This window comes from Podarcis liolepis (assembly GCF_965112155.1).
Source record: "Podarcis liolepis genome assembly, chromosome: 7".
Classification (NCBI taxonomy): domain Eukaryota; kingdom Metazoa; phylum Chordata; class Lepidosauria; order Squamata; family Lacertidae; genus Podarcis; species Podarcis liolepis.
In genome coordinates this window covers 74,772,717-74,797,017 of record NC_139561.1, presented here as the reverse complement: position 1 = coordinate 74,797,017, position 24,301 = coordinate 74,772,717, and the positions used below count along the sequence as shown (strand labels likewise).

At 47.1% G+C, this 24,301-nt stretch overlaps 1 protein-coding gene and 1 long non-coding RNA gene across 6 annotated transcripts in view; one reads left to right on the top strand and one right to left on the bottom strand.

Moving 5' to 3' along the window:
- GRAMD1A (GRAM domain containing 1A) overlaps positions 1-24,301 on the top strand; it is a 52,506-nt gene that overhangs the window by 10,468 nt on the left and 17,737 nt on the right. For 2 of the 5 annotated variants that reach the window (XM_083515232.1, XM_083515231.1), the window contains exons 2-9: positions 9,567-9,786; positions 10,559-10,579; positions 15,861-15,945; positions 18,530-18,633; positions 18,746-18,841; positions 21,154-21,234; positions 21,572-21,687; positions 22,708-22,861. In XM_083515232.1, the coding sequence (XP_083371358.1) occupies positions 9,673-9,786; positions 10,559-10,579; positions 15,861-15,945; positions 18,530-18,633; positions 18,746-18,841; positions 21,154-21,234; positions 21,572-21,687; positions 22,708-22,861 (771 nt within the window). In that variant the 5' untranslated portion in view covers positions 9,567-9,672. Of the gene's footprint in view, positions 1-1,502; positions 1,565-9,566; positions 9,787-10,558; positions 10,580-13,761; positions 14,944-15,860; positions 15,946-18,529; positions 18,634-18,745; positions 18,842-21,153; positions 21,235-21,571; positions 21,688-22,707; positions 22,862-24,301 lie in introns of those variants that run through there. The other 3 variants (XM_083515230.1, XM_083515234.1, XM_083515233.1) reach the window with 3 other exon arrangements.
- LOC310712375 lies at positions 15,958-24,274 on the bottom strand. The gene is made up of 3 exons (XR_014528864.1): positions 22,915-24,274; positions 21,094-21,255; positions 15,958-16,811 (listed from the first exon to the last, which is right to left on the bottom strand). It is a non-coding gene; the product is annotated as an uncharacterized lncRNA (long non-coding RNA).

Here is a 24,301-nt window from a genome sequence, read left to right as displayed (position 1 = left end):
CAACCTCATAAGAACTCCAGATCTCACCCCAGCCCCCTTTCCCCCTCTCCGTAAGAGCTCTCCTCTGTTTTGGTCTCTTCCCCCTGAGCTTCACAGCCACGAGGGGCAACGTAACACAAGCTTTCTTTCCTTTTCTCCTGGGTGAAAACTGTTAGGCGAGGTACCCCTGTTCAAAGGCAGTGTATTCTATCCGCTCCCATAAAGCGTAAGTGAATATCGATGAGGCAGCTATTTATTCTCATCACCCAGGGGCAAAACAAAGAGGAGCCACACCGCCATTTAATCCCAGGAGGCAGCTGGCTAAGAGCCCTTGGGAATATTGTGGAAATAGCACTTGTAGGTTGCTAGTTTGCTGGTACTGTACTATTCTGGAAGGCTTGCTCCAGTGGCTGCACCTTGGGTTTTTGTCCCCCTTCCTCTTATAACCAGTGAGGCCACCAATGAATCTTCCCCTAGGGATGCCTCAGAATCAACACAGGCAGCTTTTTCTTTGTCCGGATAGAGTTGCAGGGCAGGGGTGAGGTTCATAGAGAACATAAAGAGTCCTGCTGAATCAGAGGAAAGGCCTGTCTGGCCCAGTCCTTCTGTTCCCATGGTTACCAACCCAGATGCCTATTTGTAGCCCACCAGCAGGACATAGGGACACAGGAAGCTGCCTTATTGGCCTGTCAAGCTCAGTGTCGTCTACGCTGATTGGCTGTGGCTCTCCAGGTTCCAGGCAGGGGTCTTCTCCATCCCTACCTGGAGATATATGGGATTGAACCTGGGGACATTATGAATGCAAAGCAGATGCTCTGCCTGCTGAGCTGCATGCCTCCCACGGTTGTTCCCTAGCAACTGATATTCTGAGGCAAGCTGCTTCCAATGCTGGAGGTGATGTGTAACCATCGTGACTAGTAGCCTTGTAATCCACAGATTTGTCTTAACTGCTTTTTAAAAAAGATGTCCAAATTGGCGGCCATCTTTACATGATGTGTAGTTAGATGAGGAGGCCGGCCGGCATGTTTGTGGATCTTCTGCTGTCCTGGTCCCATAGACCGATTGGTGCACCATTTCGCTCTGCAAAATGCAACCAGGGTTGCATACACGCCATCAGTTTAAAGGACACCGAAATCATGTGCCCCCCCCAAAAAAATAATCCCGGGATCTGCAGTTTGTTAAGGGTGCTGGGAATTGTAGTTCTGTGGGAGATAAACTACAGACCAAAGATTCTTTGGGGGGAGCGATGTGCTTTAAATCTGCTTCAGATATATGGTGTGTATGTTCACTGGTACTTATGTGCCCTCAGCTGGAAGTGGGTGCATTCTTTCCCTCCGGAGTCTGCAGCTGCGGGTCCTAGATAAGGCCAAGCAATGGTCCATAGAGAAGAAAACAGGGTCAAATGGTACGATTGGCTGAGAGCCACAGCCCTCCCACATGCTACCCAGAACTTGGTGTTCTGAAGTGAAATTCAAGGACAAACAGGAATTAGGAAGAATGACTTGACTCTTCAGCGCATATTTTGACAGGTTGAATTTATGCGGTTATTTTATTTGGGAATATCTTATACGGTAACGAAAAGTGGGTAAGAATTTTTTTATATAAATAATAATACTGATAGTAACAACTATTATTAAGAATGCATGTGAAAAGCAATGAGCAATTCCTAGGGATGCTTATGAACTATTTCAGTTGTCTAGCCATTTCCTTTGCTGTTGAAGGTGGGATTCTATATTCTGGTCAGATTTGGCATTTATGTGCATTTACGCAGGGTTCCCCCCTGCAAAGCTGAGAGCGCTTCAATTTAAAATGAAGCACTTAAGGAAGCACACAAGTCTGTGTGCTTCTAGGTGTCTGAATCTGACACCCTATGAGTCGTACCAGGGCATGATCCAGAGACCCGCCACTCACAGCAGCCTTGGCTGAAATTAAGCAGATCTGGGGCTGGTGAGTGCCTGCCTGGATGGGAGGCCACCACGAATCCTGTATGGAGGCCTCACAGTCTTCACTGGAAGAAAGCGATCCAAAACTTCTGGCAGTCCTTGGTGGCTTGGCAAAAATTGTCCTCACTAAGATTCTGCTCTCACCCCTGAAAGAGAGGTGGGCTTTTGCTCTCTGACATCACCCTGAGTTTAAGGGCTGGGTTCATCCCTTCTTCTCCAGTTGTCAATTGGTGATAATCTTTCTGGTGCTGAGCCTTCAGCCCTAGTCTATATGTGCCACAGAATGAGATAGTAAGATCCTGAGATGGCAGGGTGGAATGTGCCACTTCTCACTTTCGGTGGCGGATGCCATTTTTTGTATGGTAACCTGCTAATTATAGACAGGGCACCCATGGGCACAGTGACACCCATGGGGATTTTCCCTGTTGCCACAAAGTCTTTAAGCCCCCACGCTGTTGGTCATGAGTTGATGAGGGTGGCTACCATTTTTTCTCCCTTGAAAAGTAAACAGAGCTGACGAAGGAAGTTGGAAAAATGATACTCTTTCCCATCTCCTTGTTCAACACATATGTGCCTTTCAAGGCTCAGATTGATTCTATCAGATGTAATTTTTACCAAGACGATCCCTTGGAAGAGTGAAATGTGTTAGTGTATTCTTTCTTTCTTTCTCTTTTGCTTTCTCTGGGGTTTCATCTGAGGTTGAGGGGAAGGAAGTGACGAAAACTTGCTCAAAACCCCAAATCTGCCCAAAGGCCCGAAAAACTTTACAAGCTTGGCTCTAGAGCATTGAGGAACAAGTTAAAAAACATTGGTCCCAGTACAGATGCTTAGCATCTGGCTGGCTACTGTGGAAAACAGGTTGCTGGATAGACCTTTGATCTGATAACAGCAGGGTTCTTATGTTATTATATATTTCACTCAAAGCTGCTTTGGGCAGGGCACCCAGTACCATTCTGGACCTGATCCTGTTGTCCTGGGTGGAACACTTAGGTGTTAGCTTGGACACTTAGGTGTGACTGACTTGACTTAAAACAAAACAAGGCAAATGCAACGATGCCATATTATTTATACCAGTCATACTTTCAAGGAACCCTTGATGTTTTAAACACCCACACTGTGTGGAATTAGATAGAATATCAGATTTGAAGGTTGTAGGGGGAGCATACAAACAGGAATGGGGTGTAATGGGTATTTGGGAGTGTGGGTGGGTTGCCAGAGACTTGCCCATACCTGGAACGGCTTTTAGGCTGGTCCCAGTAACTCCAGGGTCACTCATGTGGTAGCAGTGATTAAAAAGTTTCACTAAATCCCAAATGCCCGGCCAGCCTAATTCAATAAAGCTTGATGCTGATGGGGGGCATAGGATGGGCAATTGCGCATTGCAAAAAGGGAAAAAAGAAAGGCCTCATCAGAAATTTTTAGAACTTATTTATTTGTGCCTTTATGTCGTGATTTTATCTTGTACCGCCCGGAGATCTTATGATAAAGGGTGGTATATAGATTTAATAAACAAAATGAGCATGAAAGAGGTTTAGTGATTTGCACAAAATTTGCACATGCAAGTTGACGTGCGTAAATGCAAATTTAGGATGACTTGCTGCAATCTAAATAGAAACACAATGCACCTCCCCATAGCGGGGAAGACTGTGACCAGGCGACCTATGTGTCTGCCACATCTTGCACAAGTGCTTGCTGCTGATGGGCGACATCAAGCCCCGTCCTGCTCTCCCGTCTTAGGATTCTTTATGTTTAAACCAGACTCTGTTTAAATAGAAGGTTGCCCTTCAGGTAGCAGGGTTGCCCCTTGTAAAATCAGACACGTGGCATCGGACACAGTGATGGTGAGGCCCAATTTTAGAACAGTGAAAGGAATGGAAACTCAGTTCACGGAACCCAAGCAGCGTTTGAGAAGGGACTTGGCAGGATATTCACATGTCGGGGAAAGGAGACCAGACTTTACACCTCACCTCTTTGGGCAGAGAGCCAGGGGGCTCGGCTTTGCCTTGGCTTTTGCCTCTTGTCTTGTTATTAAAAAAGCCGTGCTCTTTTCTAGGAACCCACTGTAGGCATAGAAACAAATACTGATTTCGGAGGTTGGGGGGACTACAGGCTGGCCAGACAGAACTACACTCTCCGAAGAGGCTTGGGTGCCGCAGGAAGAGGATAGAGAAAGCGTTTGGGACAGCCATCCTCCAAAACACTGGCTTGTGTGTATGCTTCCCCCTGCAGCTGTTCAGTGTAAAGCAGCCACCTGCTGCAAGGGGCTGTCCGGGAAGGGCAGACAGAGGCGGGGTTTGTGTGCATGTGGGTGAGCGAGGGCCAAAATAACGGTGTGAGCTGCGTAGCCCAAACAGCTCTGCAGATCTTTTTATCTTGCTCTCATCTTCTTTGGGTGCCCTTCTCTTTCTGCCTTTCTCTCTCCCCCCTCCCAACTTCTTGTTCTCATGAATTTCCCTCCGCTCTCTTTCTTTCTTGCTCTCGTTTGCACCAGGACACAGGGCAGATCCTTGGGTGGCCGGTAAGTTCCTTGCTGGATCGGGGCAGGTCTCTCTCTCTGTATGTGTGTGTGTGTGTGCATGATGATAAGCGTGGAAGTGTGAGGAAACATGTCTCCTGAAACCACCACACCCAGTATCCTGGTCTGTGGGAGCCTGGCGCTGCCTTATTCCCAGTTTCCCAGCCCTTGCTGTTTGCAGATTGTCGCAGAACCTGACATCGCCTCCAATCGCATGATATTGGTGCCTGGCATTCCATGCAGCAGAGCGGACAGAGTCTGAAGCTTTGTCTGGGCAGGAACGGATTCAAATCCCACTCGGCCTTGAAGCACATATAGTAATCTTGATCTGGCTGCTTCTGTGTTGGCCTCATCCACCTCAACAGGGTTTTTGAGAGCCTGAAATGGGAATGCTCCCATTGGGTGTGGGATACAAGCTCCATAACTTGGATCCCTTACGCTGGCCCTGTAGACAGTGAACCACAACTACCCCGTCTGCAAAAGGAAGGTAGTCTTAGCCATTTGTGACTTTCCGATTGCTTGGAAAGGAAAGGAACCAGCTCTTTCCCAGTTTGCCACAGCTTCTTTGCTACATGTAGACAAGCCTTAAAGGCAGTCAAACAAACCACTACAGTGGTACCTCGGGTTACAGATGCTTCAGGTTACAGACGCTTCAGGTTACAGACTCTGCTAACCCAGAAATAGTACCTTGGGTTAAGAACTTTGCTTCAGGAGCTTCAGGATGAGAATAGAAATCGCGGCGGCGGCAACGGCAGGTCCCATTAGCTAAAGTGGTACCTCAGGTTAAGAACAGTTTCAGGTTAAGAACGGACCTCCAGAACAAATTAAGTTCTTAACCTGAGGTACCACTGTATTTGCCAGCCTGCCCCAAACTAAAAAACTTCAGATTTCCCAATTCTTCCCCATTTAGGAGGTGGAGTTTTGGCTACTCTTTCCTTTATCCTTGTTTTATTCTTGTTGCTTGCTAGATCAATGATTGAAGAGGTACCAGGGGGTGACCCTGTAGCCCTGCATGTGGTGTTGTTGGACTACAACTCTCATCTTCCTTGGCAATTGGCCATGCTGGCCATGGCTGATGGGAGTTGGAGTCCAACAGCCCCTGGAGGTTCCCCATTCCTTTGGTACAGCTTATGGGGCGTCCACATGGGTCAGTCTCTTATTCTGTTTGGTTTTGTCTTGACCAGTGTCAGCTCTCTACTCCTCCTTACTATAGCCCTAGCACAGATTAAACTCTTTAACTCCTTTGGCAATCCTCACAGAACTCTAGCCCAATGGTTGCCATTAATCTGATTTGAATTAATTTTATAAGGAAATGCTTTTAGAATGTTGTGTTTATTTTACTGTTGTTAGCCGCTCTGAGCCCGGCTTTGGCTGGGGAGGGTGGGATATAAATATTTTTTTTATTTATTTATTATTATTAAATTAACTGTTTAAACATAGGTTGTGTTTGCCACTCAGCACATAATAAAAAAGCCTCAGACTATTCTGATCACTCTGATTTCAAGGATGGTGGGGGGAAATGGAGTCCAGCACAAGCCTATATGTGCATTTGCTTGGAAGTAATTCCCATTGTGTCCAATGAAATGTTACCCCTAGTTCAGCCTTTGCCAACCTTGTATGCCTTCCCAGTGTTTTGGACTACAACTCCCATCAGCCCCAGCCAGCACATCAGGTTGGCAAAGTCTGCCCTTCTTACTGTTCAGGATTCCATCCCTAAATGAGATGGTGATGCACTTTAACCCCTTCCTTTTATTCACATGTTCATAATGATTAAAGCTAGGGCTGTCAATAAAAGAAATACAGTAATTTTGTAAAAACATTTTGGGCAACTTAAAACAGCCTCCTGATCAATGAGGCTTCATTGTTATTTAATCATAATTCATCTTTATTTAAAATGCAGGTGATTTTAATGCAGCTCCTTTTAACTACAAGCTCACTTTTAGAAGAGTTATTTCACTCAAGAGAAAATGCTTCTTCTATGATGATGCTTTGATATAGTCATGCGCCGTTGAAAAACAAATGTCCCCCCCCAAAAAAAACCCTGATTATTTTATTCATGAGCAAATTTTTCAGATTTAACTAACGTATTTATCGGTTAACGCTTTTATAATTATTCACTTAATATTCCTCCAATGAAGTGACAGCCCTAATTAAAACATAAGAAAATTTGAGTGCATGGGAATATTCCTTGATGTGATGCATGTTTTCCTGTGATCAGGGTGTCCTGGTTTCAAATCCTTGCTTAAGTCATGAGCTGTCAGAGCGGCCTTTGGCAAGTTGTATTATTTCAGCCTCGGTTCCTTATGCCTTTGCTCACAAGGCTGTCATGGGAGTAAATAGGATAATTGTCGTAAGGCACTCTATGCCAAACACTTAAAAGCACATGACTCCCCCCAAAGAATCCTGGGAGCTATAGTTTGTAAATGGCGCTGGGATGGTAGCTCTGTGGGGGGTGAACTGTGGTTCCCAGGATGCTTTAAATGCATGGCTTGGATGTTCCATAGCTTCACTGGTTCCGGTGCTCCTAGGTGAGTGCTGTTGCTTATGTTGCTAAAACAGCACGGCCCATTCACAAGATGAAGGGATCAGGTTTGGGGGAACCCCACGGCTTGTAGAAATGTAAAGCAATCTTCAAGCGGGGAGAACACCTAAATGCTGCTGGTGGGGTTTTCAAAAACTTCCCAAGGGGAACTGAGCATGCTCCAAGGATACACGGTACATTAATGACCTGATTAGCAGTCATATTGTGGGTTTTTTAAAAAACAAAATGCCAATTGTAGGGGGCTGCACAGCTCATGGGGAGGAGAGGTTTAAGCCTTCTCTCCTAGATGCAGTCTTGATTTTGAAAAATCACTCCTTGCCTCTGTGCAACAATCTGCATGAGAAAAGACATTTTCCCATAAGGCTACTTGCTAATTTGAGGAGGGCAATTTTTTTTAAAGCAAGACTGCAATTGAGAAGGCTTAAAATGTGCCTTGTGCGCTGTGGTGTTGATGGCTATGCATCCCTGTACATGCCTAGTTTTTGTTTTTTAAGTGCATGCCATAATTGCTAATCATGGTTATAGAACATGTGGCAAGGCAGATTATTGGGGGCATAACCAGGATGACCGAATGGAAGGAGTAATAGGGTGGAACAGGAGTAATCCACACTACAGGCCTCACTTTTTGATTCTTTATAAAATAATTCTCTTGGCATGTTCTGGAGCCCATTGGCAAATATTCGTGTTCCCATCCTACATTTCAAAGGCTTTTCACAGGACCTGCTGACACACGGACATAGATGGCAGCCCAGTAGGAACAGTAACGGGGGGTGGGGGGTGGGGTTATCCCTTTCCTCATGGCTTATGGGCGGTATGGATGGGGAGCCAATGTGGTGTAGTGGCTGGAGTGTCGGATTAAGACCTGGGTTCTAGTTCCCACTCAGCCACGAAGCTCACTGGCCAACCTTGGGCCAGTCAAGTCTCTCAGCCTAACCTACATCACAGGGTGGTTGCGAAGATAAACTGGAGGGGGGATAACTACGCACGCTGTGTGGGAAATCACTGTGGTAATAAGCATGGATAGTCATTTACACAACTTCCTTTCACTCTTTCTTTTTTGGAGGAGAAGACCTGTACAAATTGGGTGTGGCCTCGTATTATTTCGTACAGCGTAGATTTGGAAAGGTCTGCTATACAAACTGGGTCCTTAGCTGAGGGTGGTTTGCCCACAAATCTGACTCCAGTTTGCTCTTCACTCCCCTTCTGAGTGTCTCTTAGAATCTCTGGCGTTTCCTCAGGTGACCTGACTCTGGGATTAGGATCCTGTTTCTTCTCATGAGCTGGGAGCTTTCCTGTTTACATTTCCTCTGCTCTAGTAATAGCTTCTGCTGGACAGGAAATGAAAAAACAAAACCAAGAAACCCAACTTTGAAACTTGTTAAGCTGCAGAGAGGGTTTCTGTGTCTTTAAAAGTTCAATAGTACAGAGAATATGGATTTTCCTGTTATAGGGTGCTCCAAGACGGGTGCTCATTGTGAGATGGGTACTCTTCATGCATGGAAAGCTCCCCCCCTTTTTTTGTAACATCCACCAGGTGTCTTTGGCATCAAAACACCAGCCTGCATTTTTTTTGCTCATTTAATCTGGGTTATATCCTTTCTGATGAGTAACCACGGTGCTTTTTTCTGGGGGTACGCAGGGATACGCATACCCCTAAACATTTTGTGAATCTTTGTACTTTTGTCCATTTACTATATTTATTTTTCCTGATATGAACTATAAAATGATGATTTTGAGTCAAAATGAGAGTACCCCTAAACATTTTTCTTAGGAAAAAAAGCGCTGAGTAACCACCACCATAATGCATTGCCAGCAACCATTGAGATATTTATCAGTGACCCGTTTGCAAATGAAGGCCCCATCTCCCCAGTCTGGAAGCATCCATAGTCCTGCAGTGATGGGAGAAACTGAATGGTGGCAGGTTGTTGGTTTTTTTGTATCCCAGCAAGATATGGCAGTGGCTGCAGCCACCTTGATGATGATGCTAAGCAGGCCTGGCTCTGCTTAGAACTCCTCTGTATGCCATCTTGAGGTCCATGCAGGACACATGGGAAATAAATGCACTCAATGATTGTTGTTATTTAGTCGTTTAGTCGTGTTTGACTCATCGTGACCCCATGGACCAGAGCACGCCAGGCACTCCTGTCTTCTACTGCCTCCCGTAGTTTGGCCAAACTCATGTTCATAGCTTCAAGAACACTGTTCAACCATCTCGTCCTCTTGTCATTCCCTCCTCCTTGTGCCCTCCATCTTTCCCAACATCAGGGTCTTTTCCAGGGAGTCTTCTCTTCTCATGAGGTGGCCAAAGTATTGGAGCCTAAGCTTCAGGATCTGTCCTTCCTGATAAATACATTCAATTCTCCGCAACTCTTAAAGACACAGGTCCTCTTAGGGGTTACATGTGAGCTAGATGTTGTCTGGAGGGTGAAAGCAAGATAGAGGGTTAGAAGGACCAAGGTGGGGAATGCTGCGGATTAAAGCAAACAAGGGCATAGAAATCATCTTGAGTTTTGTTCCTGGGCAACTTGGGAATGGTAGTGTTTAAATCGGGGCCTCGGCTCACAATTGCCTCCCTGCTTCCTTCCAGCACCGGCACCACATCCCCACGTACAACCCCAAGCAGCTCCCCTTCCCTGAGGAAGCGCTTGTTGCAGTTGCCGCCACGACCTCCTCCAGAGTTGCCCCCGGAAGCCATGGTGGAGAAAGGTTCAGAGAATGCGGCAGAGCGGACCCCTCAACCAGTGCACCCACCCAGCACCCCACTGAACTACCCCCTCAGTGGGCGCAGCTTCATCCGTAATAACAAGGTAGAATGGGTGGGGGCATGTGTGGCGGGAGATGAGAGAAGGTGAGCCTGTTTGGGGAACTCGGCTCAGCTTCTGAGGTGGCTCTTAGGGTGCCATCACCGAAGGAGGTTTGGTTGGTGGAACAAGGGAAAAGGCCTTTTCCGCTTGGGCACCCAGATTATGGAACGACCACCCATGGGAGGTGCCCCCTTTCAGGCACTTAAGGTTTTCTTTTTCCGCTGGCATTGTTTAGTTGGCCCCTGTCTGGTTTTCTTTTAAAATTATTAGGCTGTATTTAACTAGCATAAAGCAGTGCAAGGACTTCCGTTAGCACAAGGTGGCTTCCCCCTGCTCCTCTTCATATACCAGAAATTAAAACACTAAAGTTAATTACATCTTATACCTGTGTAATGAATACTTACGTAACTAAAATTAATGGGCATGCATAAAATTGAATATTGGCCCTTTCCTGATTGAAGCCCACCCCTCATTGGCCCTGTTTTGTCATCCCACTTTGTGTTTTTGTCTGTCCCGGATGTGTCCTTGAACATGTTTGGATGGAGAATAGAGAGGGGTGGGCAACTGTGTGCAGGAATTGCCCTGCTGCATAAAGGCAAACTTTATATTAGTTAATCTGCCCACTTTTGCCCTGTGTCCCCGCCGGCCACTGGCATGTGGCCCTTGAAATGTTGCATGGAAGGGAGTGTGATGCTTGGGCTGAAAAAAAGTTCATCACCCCAGGTTAACATGTGGCTTACACACTCTCTCTTTCTCTCTCTTTTCTCTCTTTCAGAAAATGCAGAGCTGGTACAGTGTAAGTTGTTATTTTTGTTCTTCCATTGGGGTGTACACAAGAATAGAACGCCTCCAGCTTTGGGCCGTTAAGAAGCTATTAAAAGTGCACAGCAATATTGCCAACGTATGAAAAGGCAGGCCTTTCTGGTATCCATCCAAAAAGAGAGAGCTGGAAAGGACATGCATCTCAGTTCACGGCCTTCATGCCACTTAAAAGTTATTTGTGACTAAAGCTGCGCTCACACTGTAATTTTAAGACACATGACTTCCTCCTCAGAATCCTGGGAATGGGAGTTTACCCCTCAGAGAGCTGCAATTCCCAGCACCCTTAACTCAGCAGCAGTTCCCAGGGTCCTTTGAGGGAAAATGTGTGTATACCAGTATATACCAGGCATAGGCAACCTTGGCCCTCCAGGTGTTTTGGGACTACAACTCCCATGATCCCTAGCTAACAGGACCAGTGGTCAGGGATGATGGGAATTGTAGTCCCAAAAACATCTGGAGGGCCAAGGTTGCCTATGCCTGGTGTATACGTTTGTAAGACTGCAACCCTAAACATGGCATTTATTAAGAAGTAAGCCCCATAGCGGACCAGCTTCTGAGTGTATGTGCCTCAGGATTAGAGCCATAATTCCAGAAGTGAATATCAACACAAAAAGTTGTTGCACTTTTTTTTGCTGATTTTCCAAAAATCCCCCCGGATGCTAATTCTGACATTGGGAAATCTGTCCGTATGGCAACCCTAATGAACTTTCTCCCTTGTGCTTGTTTACTGAGAGGTTTGCCCTATTAAGTTCAATGGAACTTACTCCCTAATATGTGTGATTAGGATTTTAGCCCAAAGCCTTTGGAGTAGTGTGGTCAGCATTTCATGGGTTTGCTTTCATGGTTTTACTTCCTCCACCGCCCAATTACTATTTTTAAAGTACCATATTTTTCGCTCTATAACACGCACCAGACCATAACACGCACGTAGTTTTTAGAGAAGGAAAACAAGAAAAAAAAATATTCTAAACGAAATAGTGGATATATGATTTTTGTGGTTCATGCTGTGGCCACAGACATGTGATCTGACAGTGAGTTTGGAGTAGCCCAATGCAAAAATCCTGAGGATCCATGTGGATCCATGCTTTGTAACCACGGAGGAGGGAAGGAAGGGGAACTATGGATCCTCTGCTCACGACTGCAGCAGATCCCCCCCGCCACCCGCAGGCATTCGCTCCATAACACGCACAGACATTTCCCCTTACTTTCTAGGAGGAAAAAAGTGAGTGTTATGGTGCAAAAAATACGGTATATTTAAAAACCACCAGCTCATTTAAAAAAAAATCAAAATCAAAGCACTGAACAATAAGATAATTGAAACGTCGTAAAACTGCAATTACAAAATCATAGAACACTGTACACATAGATCAGTACTGAGTTACATTAATCCTATGAAAGGTCCTTGGCGATACAAATACATTTCCAGTTGGTGATGAAATATCCGGATGGCAAGTGCTTGGTTTCAATAGGAACAGTGTTCTCGATCCCTGGTGTCACTGCGCCAAAAGCCTTGGTTCACAAAGAAACTCTACGAATACTAAGTCATATTAAGTAAATATTACCGTTAAGTAATATTTACTTAACGACGATTGTAGTTCCTTGTCTTATGAAACTTTTACGGCCACTCTAAATGTGACACCGTTCACACAAATAGCAATCGAAAGATTATTTTTTTTAAAGTGTAAATAACAAGCATTGCATTGGTGGTGGTGGGGAGCGGAATCTAGATTTGGGACCCCAGTGGACAGTGTTGCAGTGAGGTTATTAAATTAGGTCCTAGCTGCCCCATATAAGCCATCCCTGTTGGATGTCTGCCCTAAAGCCCTGCCCTTTGTGCCCTGTTGTGGTTCCTATCTGAATCAGCATCTTGCATCCCTTCATCCTTGTAGCTCAAGGCAGTGCCTGCAGTCTTTCCTCCCCCTTCCATTTGTATCCTGTCAACAACCCTGTGAGGTTGGTAGGCAGAGAGGTTGCTGTGACTGGCTCAAAATTCACCCTGTGACCCTTCATGGCTGAGTGGGGATTCGAGCCCGAGGGAGGGAGAGGATATCCTGGAACCTAAAAGGCAGTGTAGGAAATAAATCAGCGCTTTAAACTGGGAGTCTATTTAGTATATTCCCAAGCCATGTTTTAATCACGATGAGCACTTTTTCATAGACCACAGGCATGGGAATAATCTGAGTATGTAAACAAACAAGTGCTCCTTGCAGTTGGAAACCTAGCACAGCAGGGAAAAGGACTGGCTTAGAACCTTTCTGTACCATTGATATGGTAGATTTCTAGCTGCGGCATATTCCTCCCCCACTCAAATGTAGGGACATTAAAATGTGAGGTGTGCAAATGTACCCCTGCCTGCAGTGGTACAGCCCACTCCCCATTCTGCTCCATGAGCAGATCTGGCTAGTCTCATTGAATGAAATGCACAAGCATTTGAGGGGTGGCAAAGGGGAGGGGCAGTGCTTTTTTCTGGGGGGACGCATACCCCTAAACATTTTGTGAATCTAAGTTTGGCCTCACTGAGGGGCATTATTGCAATAAATAGGAAAATGAGAGTACCCCTAAACATTTTATTTTAAGAAAAAAAGCACTGGGGAGGGGCATGGCTGGTGGTGGGGAACAAGGGTTAGCTAGACAAGACTGTGGGATGGGGCAATACTATCTCTTATTCCTCCCTCCCCCAGATCCTAGAGTTGGAAGGGATCCTGCGAGTCATCTAGTCTAACCCCCTGCAATGCAGGAATATGCCGCTGCCCCATACGCGGATCGAACCCGTTTTGCCACTGCCGCGTTCCGTACCTAATCTTTTAATCGGCGTCTTATTTTTTTCTTATCACTCTTCCTACTTCTTTGGGTAAGCTGCCCTGGGAACCTTTCTAGGGGGCAAGATTAAAAAAATCCTTCGAGCGAAGAAGGAAGGCTCAGCCTCGGAATCTTTTCAGTACCAGGCCGACGGGAATCTAGTAATACATAGGGAAAGACCAAGACGGTGTCTCTGCGCACGTGCAGAGCGTGAATCCCTCGCCGCTGAGTTTTATCTCTCCGTGTGTTTTGCAACGGCTTCCGGAAGAGGAATTCTTCAGAAGTGAAGCGGTGCGCCGGGGTTGAGGCGGGACGGCGGAGGTCGCCTCCCCTTCTCCGGGGGCAGAGTCCCCCACGTGGGCAGGAGATGGTTAACTGCAGCCTGACACCCAGCCCCCTTTTGTTTCCTGTAAGTGACACCCAGGCACCCGCAGCCAATGGCTGGGCGGTGTAACAGGAGCTGCGGAGCTGTCCCTGGGGGAGGCCTCTCCGCGTCTTCGATGGGCTCCAGAAACTTTCCTCCGCCGCCCTCCTTTCACTCTCCCCAGCTCCTCTGCGCCCCCACTTTTACTTCCTCCCCGGCCCTTCTGCACATCCTCCCCTTCGGGATCCGACCCCTGCGAAAAAGGAAGCACGCCCCGACCTCCTCCCGAGCACTTTCCATGACCCTCGGGGCGCCTGCGAGAACCCCACCCCCCTTGCCCCAGCCTGCTCCCTCCCTCTCCTCTCCGATCTTCCTCTTTTGTGCTTCTGCTGTTTTAACCCCATCCTTCCGCTGACACTTTGCCAGCCACGCTCCCCGCCCCCCCCCCTTTCCACTGTCAGCCCCGTTCTTGACCCACCCACCCCCGTTTTCTGGGCTGATGGTATCGCACCAATCCTGCACCTTGCCTTCTTCGCTGTGCTGGCACGCTGCCCTTTCTCCACCCCGCGCTGCAACCTGTCCATTCTTGTGCCAGTGCGTTTGCTGAATTTTCTGAATCTAGCGCTGCTGTCTTCCTTTGCGTGCGCCCACCCCCCCACCCTGCAACCCACGCTGATGCTGCTTGGAAACCTCCTTCGCCTGCTGCCCTTGCTCCCTGGGTTAAGACGCTCCCTCTGGACAGAGTAAGTGAGATGCCTCGCTCTTCCTACTTCTCTTGACTTTTGCTTAGCACCCCACCACCTCCCTCCTTCCTCGGTTCTGCTTCTTTACCTCCAGGGTGCGTGTAGTCGGAACTACTACACCACACTGGGTCTATGTACACAGCTTAAAACGCAGCCTGGTCTTGCCTTGCTCCTCTCTCTTCCGTCTACTACATCAACCCCTAAACAGCTTGGCTTGGCTGCAGTGCATTGCATTTCCTTTCTGAAGCTCTTCTGTAAGCTCTGAGGCCCTTTGTCCATCCCCTGAGGTTATCAGTTGCCACCCCCACCCAGACCCTCCACTCCAACCAGCAGGTCTCTGCAGCCTCAGATAGCAAGGCTGTGTACACACTCCTGTTTACTCTGCATCTAGTGTACTCCCACCCCAGGTTTGGGAAGTGGTGTGTGCATGAGGTTAGCCACAAGCCTTATCTATCCACCCCCCTTGTTTCTTACGAAATACTGCATTTTGATCCATTCACCCCCTCCCCCAAACCAGCTTTGATCCAAACTGAGGAAAATAATGACCTCCACTGTGTTTTAAGCCGCTAATTACACAGCCCCAGTGTGGTTTAGTAGTTAGAGTGCTGGACTTAAAATAGAGGAAAGAGCCAGGTTGAAATCCTCACTCAGCTGTGAGCCACAAGCGGGTGGCCTTGAGCCATCTAATCTCACAACGTAACCCACCTCACAGGGTTGTTAGAATAAAATGGGGAGGCCTGTGTATACTATTTGTAGCTCCTTGTAGGAAGAGTGGCATTCTTTTTTTAAGGTGGTGATGGTGGTTATAATACCCCGCCCATCTAGCTGGGTTTCCCCAGCCACTCTGGGCAGCTTAAAGCACATATTTAAAATCAGTAAAATGTCAAATACTAAAAACTTCCTCATACAGGGCTTCATCCAGATGTCTTCTAAAAGTTATGTAGTTCTTTATCTCCTTGACATCTGATGGGAGCGCGTTCCACAGGGCGGGCGCCACCACCGAGAAGACCCTGTGCCTGGTTCCCTGTAACCTCACTTCTCGCAGTGAGGGAACTCCCAGAAGGCCCTCGGAGCTGGACCTCAGCGAATGATGGGGGTGGAGATGCTCCTTTGTGTATACTGGGCCGAGGCCGTTGATGGGAAAATAAAAGTCATCCCAGTTGCTCTCTTATCCCATGCCATAGGATGGCCCTGCTAAACCAATAGCTCCTGCCTCCAGCTCTCTGCATGGTGCTGGAAGTGGGCATAGATAGTTTTCTTCTGAGTTGGGTGCCTCTTGGGCCGAGGGACCCGTGGGAGGGACAGGAAGGGAATGCTTCCATCCTGAAGGGCCTGGTTGTCTTTGGCAGATGTTGAGCCCCACGTACAAGCAGCGCAACGAGGATTTTCGCAGGATCTTCAAGGGACTGCCTGAAACGGAGCGGCTTCTTGTAGGTGAGAGACAGGAGGAGAAGGGCGGTGCAGGGAGGCTATGCCAAACGGTGGGATCCAAAGTAGGTGGTGAATGAGGTGTATCAGCAGGCCTACATGTGATGGTTGATAGTGTAGAGCTGGGGTGGGGAGCCTGTGGTGGCCCTCCAGGTGTTGTTAGACTCCAACTCCCATCAGTCCCCATGGGGCCAAGGAAGATGGAAGGACAGCAACTTCTTGAGGGCTTCCACAAAGTCTATCTTTGCTGCAGTAGATGATAGAGGAGATCAGAGTTGGTGACAGCCACAGCATGCATTTAAAGCACATGACAGTCCCCAGAACCCTTAACAAACAGCAGTTCCCAGGCTTCTCTGGGGGGAAGCAACATGCTTTAAATGCATGATGAGACCAAAGACTTACTTGAGAACTGGTTTGATGCTTCTCTGTGCAGAGTTACGATTTCTGGAGAATTTGAAAGCACAGGGAGGGCAAAATCCATTTGTCCCATTGTGTGCAAGGGAGGGGAGATAAATGGTTTTGTTGTTGTTGTTTTTAAGTGCAAATTGAAATATCTTTCTCCCTTGCAATATTATTACCTGACTGGCATTTTTAAAAGATTGTGCAAAGATTGTGCGCTTCACTTCTCTTGGCCCAGAACCAGGGTGCAAACTTAAGCATGCCTGACATAATGCACATTCAAAGGCAGTTAGTCTCTGAAGGCTCTAGCCTTTGGCTGTGTGAGAGAGATCATTTTGTAGACCGTGTTCTTTTCTAATTTCGTATTTGTCATGATTAGGATGAGAGAGAGGTTTCCTTGCAGTTTCTTGCATTTCAGGTTCTCTTGTCTTTTCTGTCCATCCTTTAAGTTCTCCTGGCTGAGGATTCCACTCCTGTCAAAATGTATAAAGGAATTATAGTTGGAATTTAGATTAGCCCCTACCCTCCCCGTCTGTAAGTATAGATCTAATTGGCCCCGTTCACAGGTTGGAAGAGAAATTCATTGTGACACCCCCACTTTATTCACAGCCTGATCTCTCCTACATATCTTTTTTCTGCACTAGCAGGCTTGCTGATTCCTATTTCTGGACACCTCATAAATTGCCTCTTTGTGCCAATCAGCACAAAAAAGCTTACAAATGAGCTGAGTGCCAGTTTAATGGTCTAGAGTAGACTTGCTCCCCAAGACACCGGAGAACTGTAGTTTGATGAAGATGCTGGGAGTTGTGTGTGTGTTTAAATGCAACCCTTAGCCTAATTTCATGTGGGTATCAAGAAAGGGGGAAATGGGGAAAAGGAGAGAGGCAGAGAAAATGGGATCTCTCTCTCTCTCTCTCTCTCTCTCTCTCTCTCTCTCTCTCTCACACACACACACACACACACACACACATGAAGGGAGGTGGCATAAGGAAAGGGAAAGGGGAGTGATGGAGAGAACGAGAAAGGGGTTGCAGAAGGAGAAAAGGGGTGTCCCACCCAGTTTTTGCTCTAGTCGTCCTAACAACTGCCAGCACACGGCTCCCAGCACATTACCCCTGAGGAAATGTGGCCCTTGGCAGAAAGAAAGTTCCCCACTCCTAGGTTAGAGAGTCCTTCACAAAACTGTTGTCCTTTATCCACAGAACAATGGAACAACTATTAAATCAGTTAAAGCCTCTGGTTTTGAAGTGTCCTGTTTAGTCACCTGCAGCCATTCTGATGTCCTGTCTCTAGAATAAGTGCTCTAAAGGACTGACTGCTCCCGTATCAACCTGCCAGTAAATGGAGGTCACCTGCCCACCTGCGCCAACGTCAGATGTGAGGCAGGGGAGTGACCACAGAGAGGGCGTTTCTGGCTGCTGAGCCTCACATGGGGCGCTCCCTTTGAAATGAGGCAATGCCTTCTTTGTTATTGTTTAGGCACCAGTTTTTTTTCTTCACCTAGACTTTTTAGAGACGTGGGCTGTTTTTAACCAAGCTTTGCATCTGCTTTGTTACTGCAGCTTTAGTCGCTGTGTCGCTGTGTTTTTATGTGATTGCAACCTACCCCAAAAGAAAACAGTAAGGCTGAGCAATATATTTTGGAAAATGAAATGAAAACAGAGCAGCAAAAGATGAGTGGCAGCGTAAACTCCTGGGATACGCGGAATTAGCTGGTATGACTGACATAACAAGAAACTGAGATGATAAAAGGTTCAAGGAGGATTGGCCATTAGACTATATGAAAAACCATTATAGCAAGATAATTAACCTATCAGGGTGAGAATAACTCAGTTATATCCTGAGATAAGGAGAGGGAGAGAGAGAAAACTGAGAAGAACAGGAAGACATGGATAGGTGGAGAATAGATAGGAAACCATGGAAAGAGGGTGAGGGAAGTGTATGAAAAGATGTACTCTTATTATTATTTCTTTTTGAATGTAACAGTTTATGTATTAATACTGAATTGTAACAGAAAAGCAAATAAAAAATTAAAAACAGAGCAGCCTTGGGTCAGTGCCCAGCAGCTGTGGCCTTCATCCCCCTTATCAACAGGATTGGTCTCCCCACAAGCCTGCTGCTGCTCCCCCAATCCCCCCCGACTCTGCCTTGCTCACTTGCTCTCAGCAGCTGACGTCTCCCCTCTCCTCAGATTACTCCTGTGCGCTGCAGCGTGACATCTTGCTTCAAGGGCGCCTTTACCTATCGGAGAACTGGATCTGCTTCTACAGCAACATCTTCCGATGGGAGACCACGGTGAGTGCCTTGGCAATGTAGCCTAGGGAGAGATGGGTCAGGTACGCAGGCGAGCCCCTTTGCCTTCCCCCCTGCTGCCACTGATCCCTGTTATGTCACTCGTCCGCAACAGATCTCCATCCAGCTGAAGGAGGTGAAATGCATCAGAAAGGAGAAGACGGCCAAGCTGATCCCCAACGCGATTCAGATCTGCACAGAGACCGAGAAGGTGAGCCGGGTGTGTGTGTGCGCGCTTTGGGCTGACTCCCGTGTTAGGCACATTCCAGATCTGGACTGGGGAACCTGTGGCTCTCCAGGTGCCTAGAACATAAAAGGAGGCACCTGCTGGAACAGGCCAAAGATCTTTTGAGTCTCCAACAGTGGCCAACGGGAAAGGACCAGTGGCCAATTCTGGTGAAGCAGCTGGGATTCTTGCAAATAATTCTAGGCTAGGTAGGCCTTGGTGTGATCGAGCTGGGCATTTCTAGTGATCTTTAGACAAAGGGCGGTGTGGACATTTAGCAGACAATAATAATTTCTAAAATTCTTAAGCCAAGAATGCAGTTCTCTAAGATCAACGAATACAGATTTCTTGGGTTGCAGCTGTTTATAGATCTTCAGCGTACGTTCTTGCTTTGTAAACGTTATGACACGCTGTTATATTATTTATTTAAATAGTCACAAGCCACACTTCCACCAAAATACAGTAAGACGGTATACAAAACTGAAATAAGACCTCCATCTCCACACGCGCACCCTGCAGGTCAACTTTGACCGGTGGGCGGAGCCACCTACCTGTCAGTTGCTCGGCATCACCATGACATCAGATGGTAAACATTGTGGTAGCACCATCTACCTGTCAGTGTTTGCCCATGGGGGTGTTTGCTGACCAGCCAATCCAATAATATTTCCCACCTGCTATTTCTGAAGATGCCAGGGACCTTCTGTATCCAAAGCTTGCACTTTCCCACTGAGCTGTGTTCCCACCTGGTAAGGTGGAAGGCGGCTCACCCCTGTGCCAGCTGATATTCTGCTCCCTGTGTGATAGTTGCAGCTTGCTTTGCACAGTTCCGGTCATGGTGCCCTTCCCAACATTACTGAGTTTCCAATGGCCATTTTGAAGCTGTGCATGAGTGCACATGTGCATGAGGAAAACCTGGTTTCTGGAGCTGTGAAGGGGAGCTGTTAGGAAGTGCCCTGCCCTCGGCTTCCTCTTCCTCCTCCTCCTCCTCTGACCTGCCTCCCTAAGGTCTTGGACTTTTGTTCTCAGTGTGAATCTCATGCCAGTGGATATGATCCTAATCATATCTGTGTGCTCCGCTTCCTGCTAACCTTTGTGCCCCAGCAAACATAGAAGCGCAAGGGCACAGGACGTGAGAGATGAGCCTTGTTGCCTCCTCCTGTTCAAAACAAGCTCACAGCCCTAGGCCTCGCCTCCAGCCCACAGTTGCTGGTTTGCACCCTGACCCAACAGTTCCCGTCCTCCTCACCCCACCCTTCAGCTAAAGTTTTATCAGTGTCTGGACAGGCTGTGCTCTGCAGAGATTAATCTCTGCAGAGTGTGCAGCCTTTTATTTTCCTAGGCATCTCCTATGTCCCCTGCTTCTGATACGTTATCTCAGCTAGAGGGGCAATGCCCCGCGAAAGCAAAAGGGAAAAGAACATCGGGTGACTCTCGGGTGTGCCTCTGGAACAGTTCATGTGAGCTAGTTGCCTCTTAATAGCATTTAATTGCTTTTGCTGTACTTAACAGTAGAATCATAGAATCGTAGAGCCGGAAGGGATTCCCAAGATCATCTGGTTCAACCCCCTGCAATGCAGGAATCTCTACTAAAGCATTACTGACAGATAGTCATTCAACCTCTGCTTAAAAACCTCCAAGGCAGGAGAGTCCACCACCTTCTGCAGGAAGTCTCGTTCATTTCATGCGCTCTGTGGATCTCAGGATTCTAACTGACCTTATCAACTGTTGATAGACAGCTATCAGGATGTAGTCATTGCAGGCAATTAGTCCAGAGCACAAGTGTGGCTAGTAAAAGGGTGAACTTTGATAATGACATTGAGATGAGACGAAGACATAGGCTGGCTGGCCAGATTCTGGGATCCCCGATCCCTGGTGGGCCATTTTGGCAGGTGAATGGACCCCCATAACCTGTCTGATCAAATGGTATCATGTTGACTCATTCACACACACACCCCTATGTCGCATGGCAAGCAGTATTGCAAAGGAAAATCCAAGCAAAGCAAAACTTTGAGGTTGATAGGTGATGATACCAACACTTGCTTTCTGCACTTTTATCAGCACCCCCATACTGGGTTCCCCATGTTGTTTGGGCTCCCAGCAGTGCCAGCCAGCATGGTCAGTGGCCACAGATGATTAGAGTTGGTGCCCAACAACATCTGAACGACTGCATGTTCCTCAGCCCTGCTGTGCAACGACAGCATGCGCGCAACTTGTAGGTAGAAGCTATGAATATTCACCTTGATCCCACTGATCTTGGGGCACTGATCTCAGGCTCTCTCTTCACTTGCCGTTCCCAGCATTTCTTCACCTCATTCGGGGCCCGTGACCGCTGCTTCATGCTGATCTTCCGCCTCTGGCAGAATACGCTCCTGGATAAGGTAAGAACGGACCCATTGCTCCTGCAGAAACAACCTAGGATACGGCAGCTTGAAGCTCAGTCCTTGCTATATTTCAGCACTGGAGTTTCAGATCTTGTGATTTATTTTTTATTTTTTCTTGTATGTCCCTGTCTCTGTGTGAGTGAAGCCTCTACCCAGTTTCTGAAAATAGGAACCAGATGTTTAATGTTGGGTTCTAGACTGTATTGGGGGGGTATGTGTTGCATGTATCTGTGTCAGGACTAAACAGATAAGCCTGGACTGATTTTGCCCTGTTCATCCAAGCTCTTCAACTGCAGTGCTTTTTCTCTTTTCTAATGCTGTGCTCTCCTCCCAGACGTTGTCCCCTCAAGAGCTCTGGCACATTGTCCACCAATGCTATGGCTCTGAACTCGGCCTCACCAGTGAGGATGATGATTACGTCTCTCCCATCGATGAGATCAACGGTTTGGGGTGAGTGTACACTGCCCTGCAGAGACCATAATGCGTCCCCACCCTGACTGCAGTGTAACTACAAGGATGCCAGGGGAGATAGGATAAAATACAAGGTTACATTCTACTGAGTCAGGCTAATGGGTGCACCTAGCCCAGTGCTGGCTGCACAGATTGGCAGCACCTCTTCAGAGTCTCAGGCGAGGATCCTTCTCCTAGTTCTGTTTGCTCCAAGCCTCTTACCTGGGGGCAGCAGTTTTGTTTCATCCCCCTTCCAAGAAGCCCTACCAAATTTGAATCAAGGTGTGGTCCGAGCGTTGCCCACATTCACCCCCATCTTTCTACCCGGACACTGAGGTCCAGCACCGAGGGCCTTCTGGCGGTTCCCTCACTGCGAGAAGCCAAGTTACAGGGAACCAAGCAGAGGGCCTTCTCGGTAGTGGCCTCCTTCTCGGAACGCCCTCCCACCAGATGTCAAAGAGAACAACAACTACCAGACTTTTAGAAGACATCTGAAGGCAGCCCTGTTTAGGGAAGCTTTTAATGTTTGATGTATTACAGTATTTTAATATTTTTTTGGAAGCCGCCCAGAGTGGTTGGGAATATAATTATTATATTATTATTCTTACTTGTAAGAGAAAGTCTCTTCCCTCTCTCCCAAGATAATGTGTGCGCAAGAGAAAGAGAGCATTCACACACCATTAATGTAGAGGCCATTAATGTGGCCCCCCAGGCTTTGCTGGACTGCAACTCCCTTCAGTAGAATACGCTGCAGTCTGTGTTTGTGTGTGGTGTTCCCAACAGTTCCTCCAGTTTGCAAATGTGCCCGTTGGCCCCCAAAAAGTTGGCAAACCCAGGCTCAGGAATGCTGAGTCAGCCCCACCCAGTGGCTGAAGTTGCCACTAAGTTGATTGTGGATATGGGTGGGGGCCCTTGTGCATTCTGACTCCTTTTTTTAGGCCAGCCTTTTTCGCCCAGGGCTTCTTTTTGAACCCTCCCTCCTCCTTGTCTCTACATTTCCCTGGCTCTTCTTTCCAACAGAAGCCCGAAAGAGACTGGGGATGTCATTGACCTGAGCGACTTGACTTCCCGCTGCAGCACGGACCTCAAGCTGGACACCAGCCCCCTCCTTGACAAAAGGGACGCCAGTCAGAGCATCAACTCGCTGGCCAGCAGTAGTGACGGGACCACCTCGGTGAGGATGGCGGGGTTCGGATATGGGGGCCATTTGAACGTTTCTTCTTGTACCTTTTTGCCAAAATCTGCCTCTCTGTGTTTCCCACCCATTGGTCTCTGGAGCAGCAGAGAACATTCTGGAATCTTCCCCCAGAATGCTCTGCAACATGCAAGGGTTCTGCTGTAGCCCAAGCAACAAAGGAATGGTTCGTTGAGGAAGCTTGAAATACACGTAAAGGTGTAGGAAGAGGCAAGTGGAGGACCGTGGAAAGTTTCCTCACTAATTAAAATAAAACATGTCCAGGAAATGAGTGCAAATTAAATCAGATCAAGGGATTTTATCTCACGTAATAAAACTGTTCCTTCCCTGCTTGCTGCCAAAACAGATAAATGTTTCAAGATCTGGAGTATTTTTAGAAGTCCACTTCTGTGAGATTGCTTTTTTCACGGGCAAAAAGACTCTCTCTCTGTATCTGTAATTGTTGTTTAGTCAAGCCCTACAGAGCTGGGAAATGTCCAAGAATAGCATCCAGAGGGAGCCCTCAAAACGAAGTTGACATACCTAAACACTTCCTGCTAAAATAGTTTTATGATTTTACTTTCCGATAATGTAAGACGCTTCAGGAAAATGACAGGCTTTTGAACTACTTCAGAACACATTCCCTCCCCTTAAAAGGAAACTGAGCTAGAGATCTTGTCTTGAGAATGGCCAGCACTCTGGCTAACTACAGTTCCTGGGATTCTTTAGCATGAAGCCGTGAGGCTAAGATTGGTTTACGACTGATGTGCTAGTAGTTTAGATATGCTCTGAGCCTGTAAGAAAATATGCTACCTAAAGTTTCCAAAGGAGGTAGCTTTGTTAATAACAAACGCCATAAGGAACTTTGTGGCATCTTAAAGACAACAGATTTATTGTGTCATGGGCTAGAGTCCATTTTATCAGGTGCCACAATAAAACTTGTTAGCAGTCATGATAAATATTTAAAAAAACAACAGAAAGAGAAAAATAATTGTCAGGATTCCACAGGAGATACATGAGTTTTATTAGAGGTAGGGAAGCGGAATGGGTAAGAAATTGTTACTGCTCAATGCAGCTGCTCAAGATTTAAGCTACCCAGCCATGCCCTTTTCCAAGGGACTCCATTCCATTTCCACTCCTTGGTTTTCCATTTTCACACTCTCTAGCATCAGTCGCTGTTCTGCAGCACTGAGCAAGCTCATTCCTCTTTTAGCTGTGTCCCCCAACCCCTGATATCTCTGCATGGATTTTGAATTTTGGGTACATAAGAATGGATAGGTTCCCAAAGAGCATGCTTGCTGTTAGCATGTAGGATTCCATGATCTGCGTTTAATTTGCAGCTGTACAAAAATTTAGCTGTACTACATTCCAATTCATGCCATCCAGACTTCTATTGCATGCAAGCGGTCAAAATACCATCAGGCATCAGCTGCTGTCCCT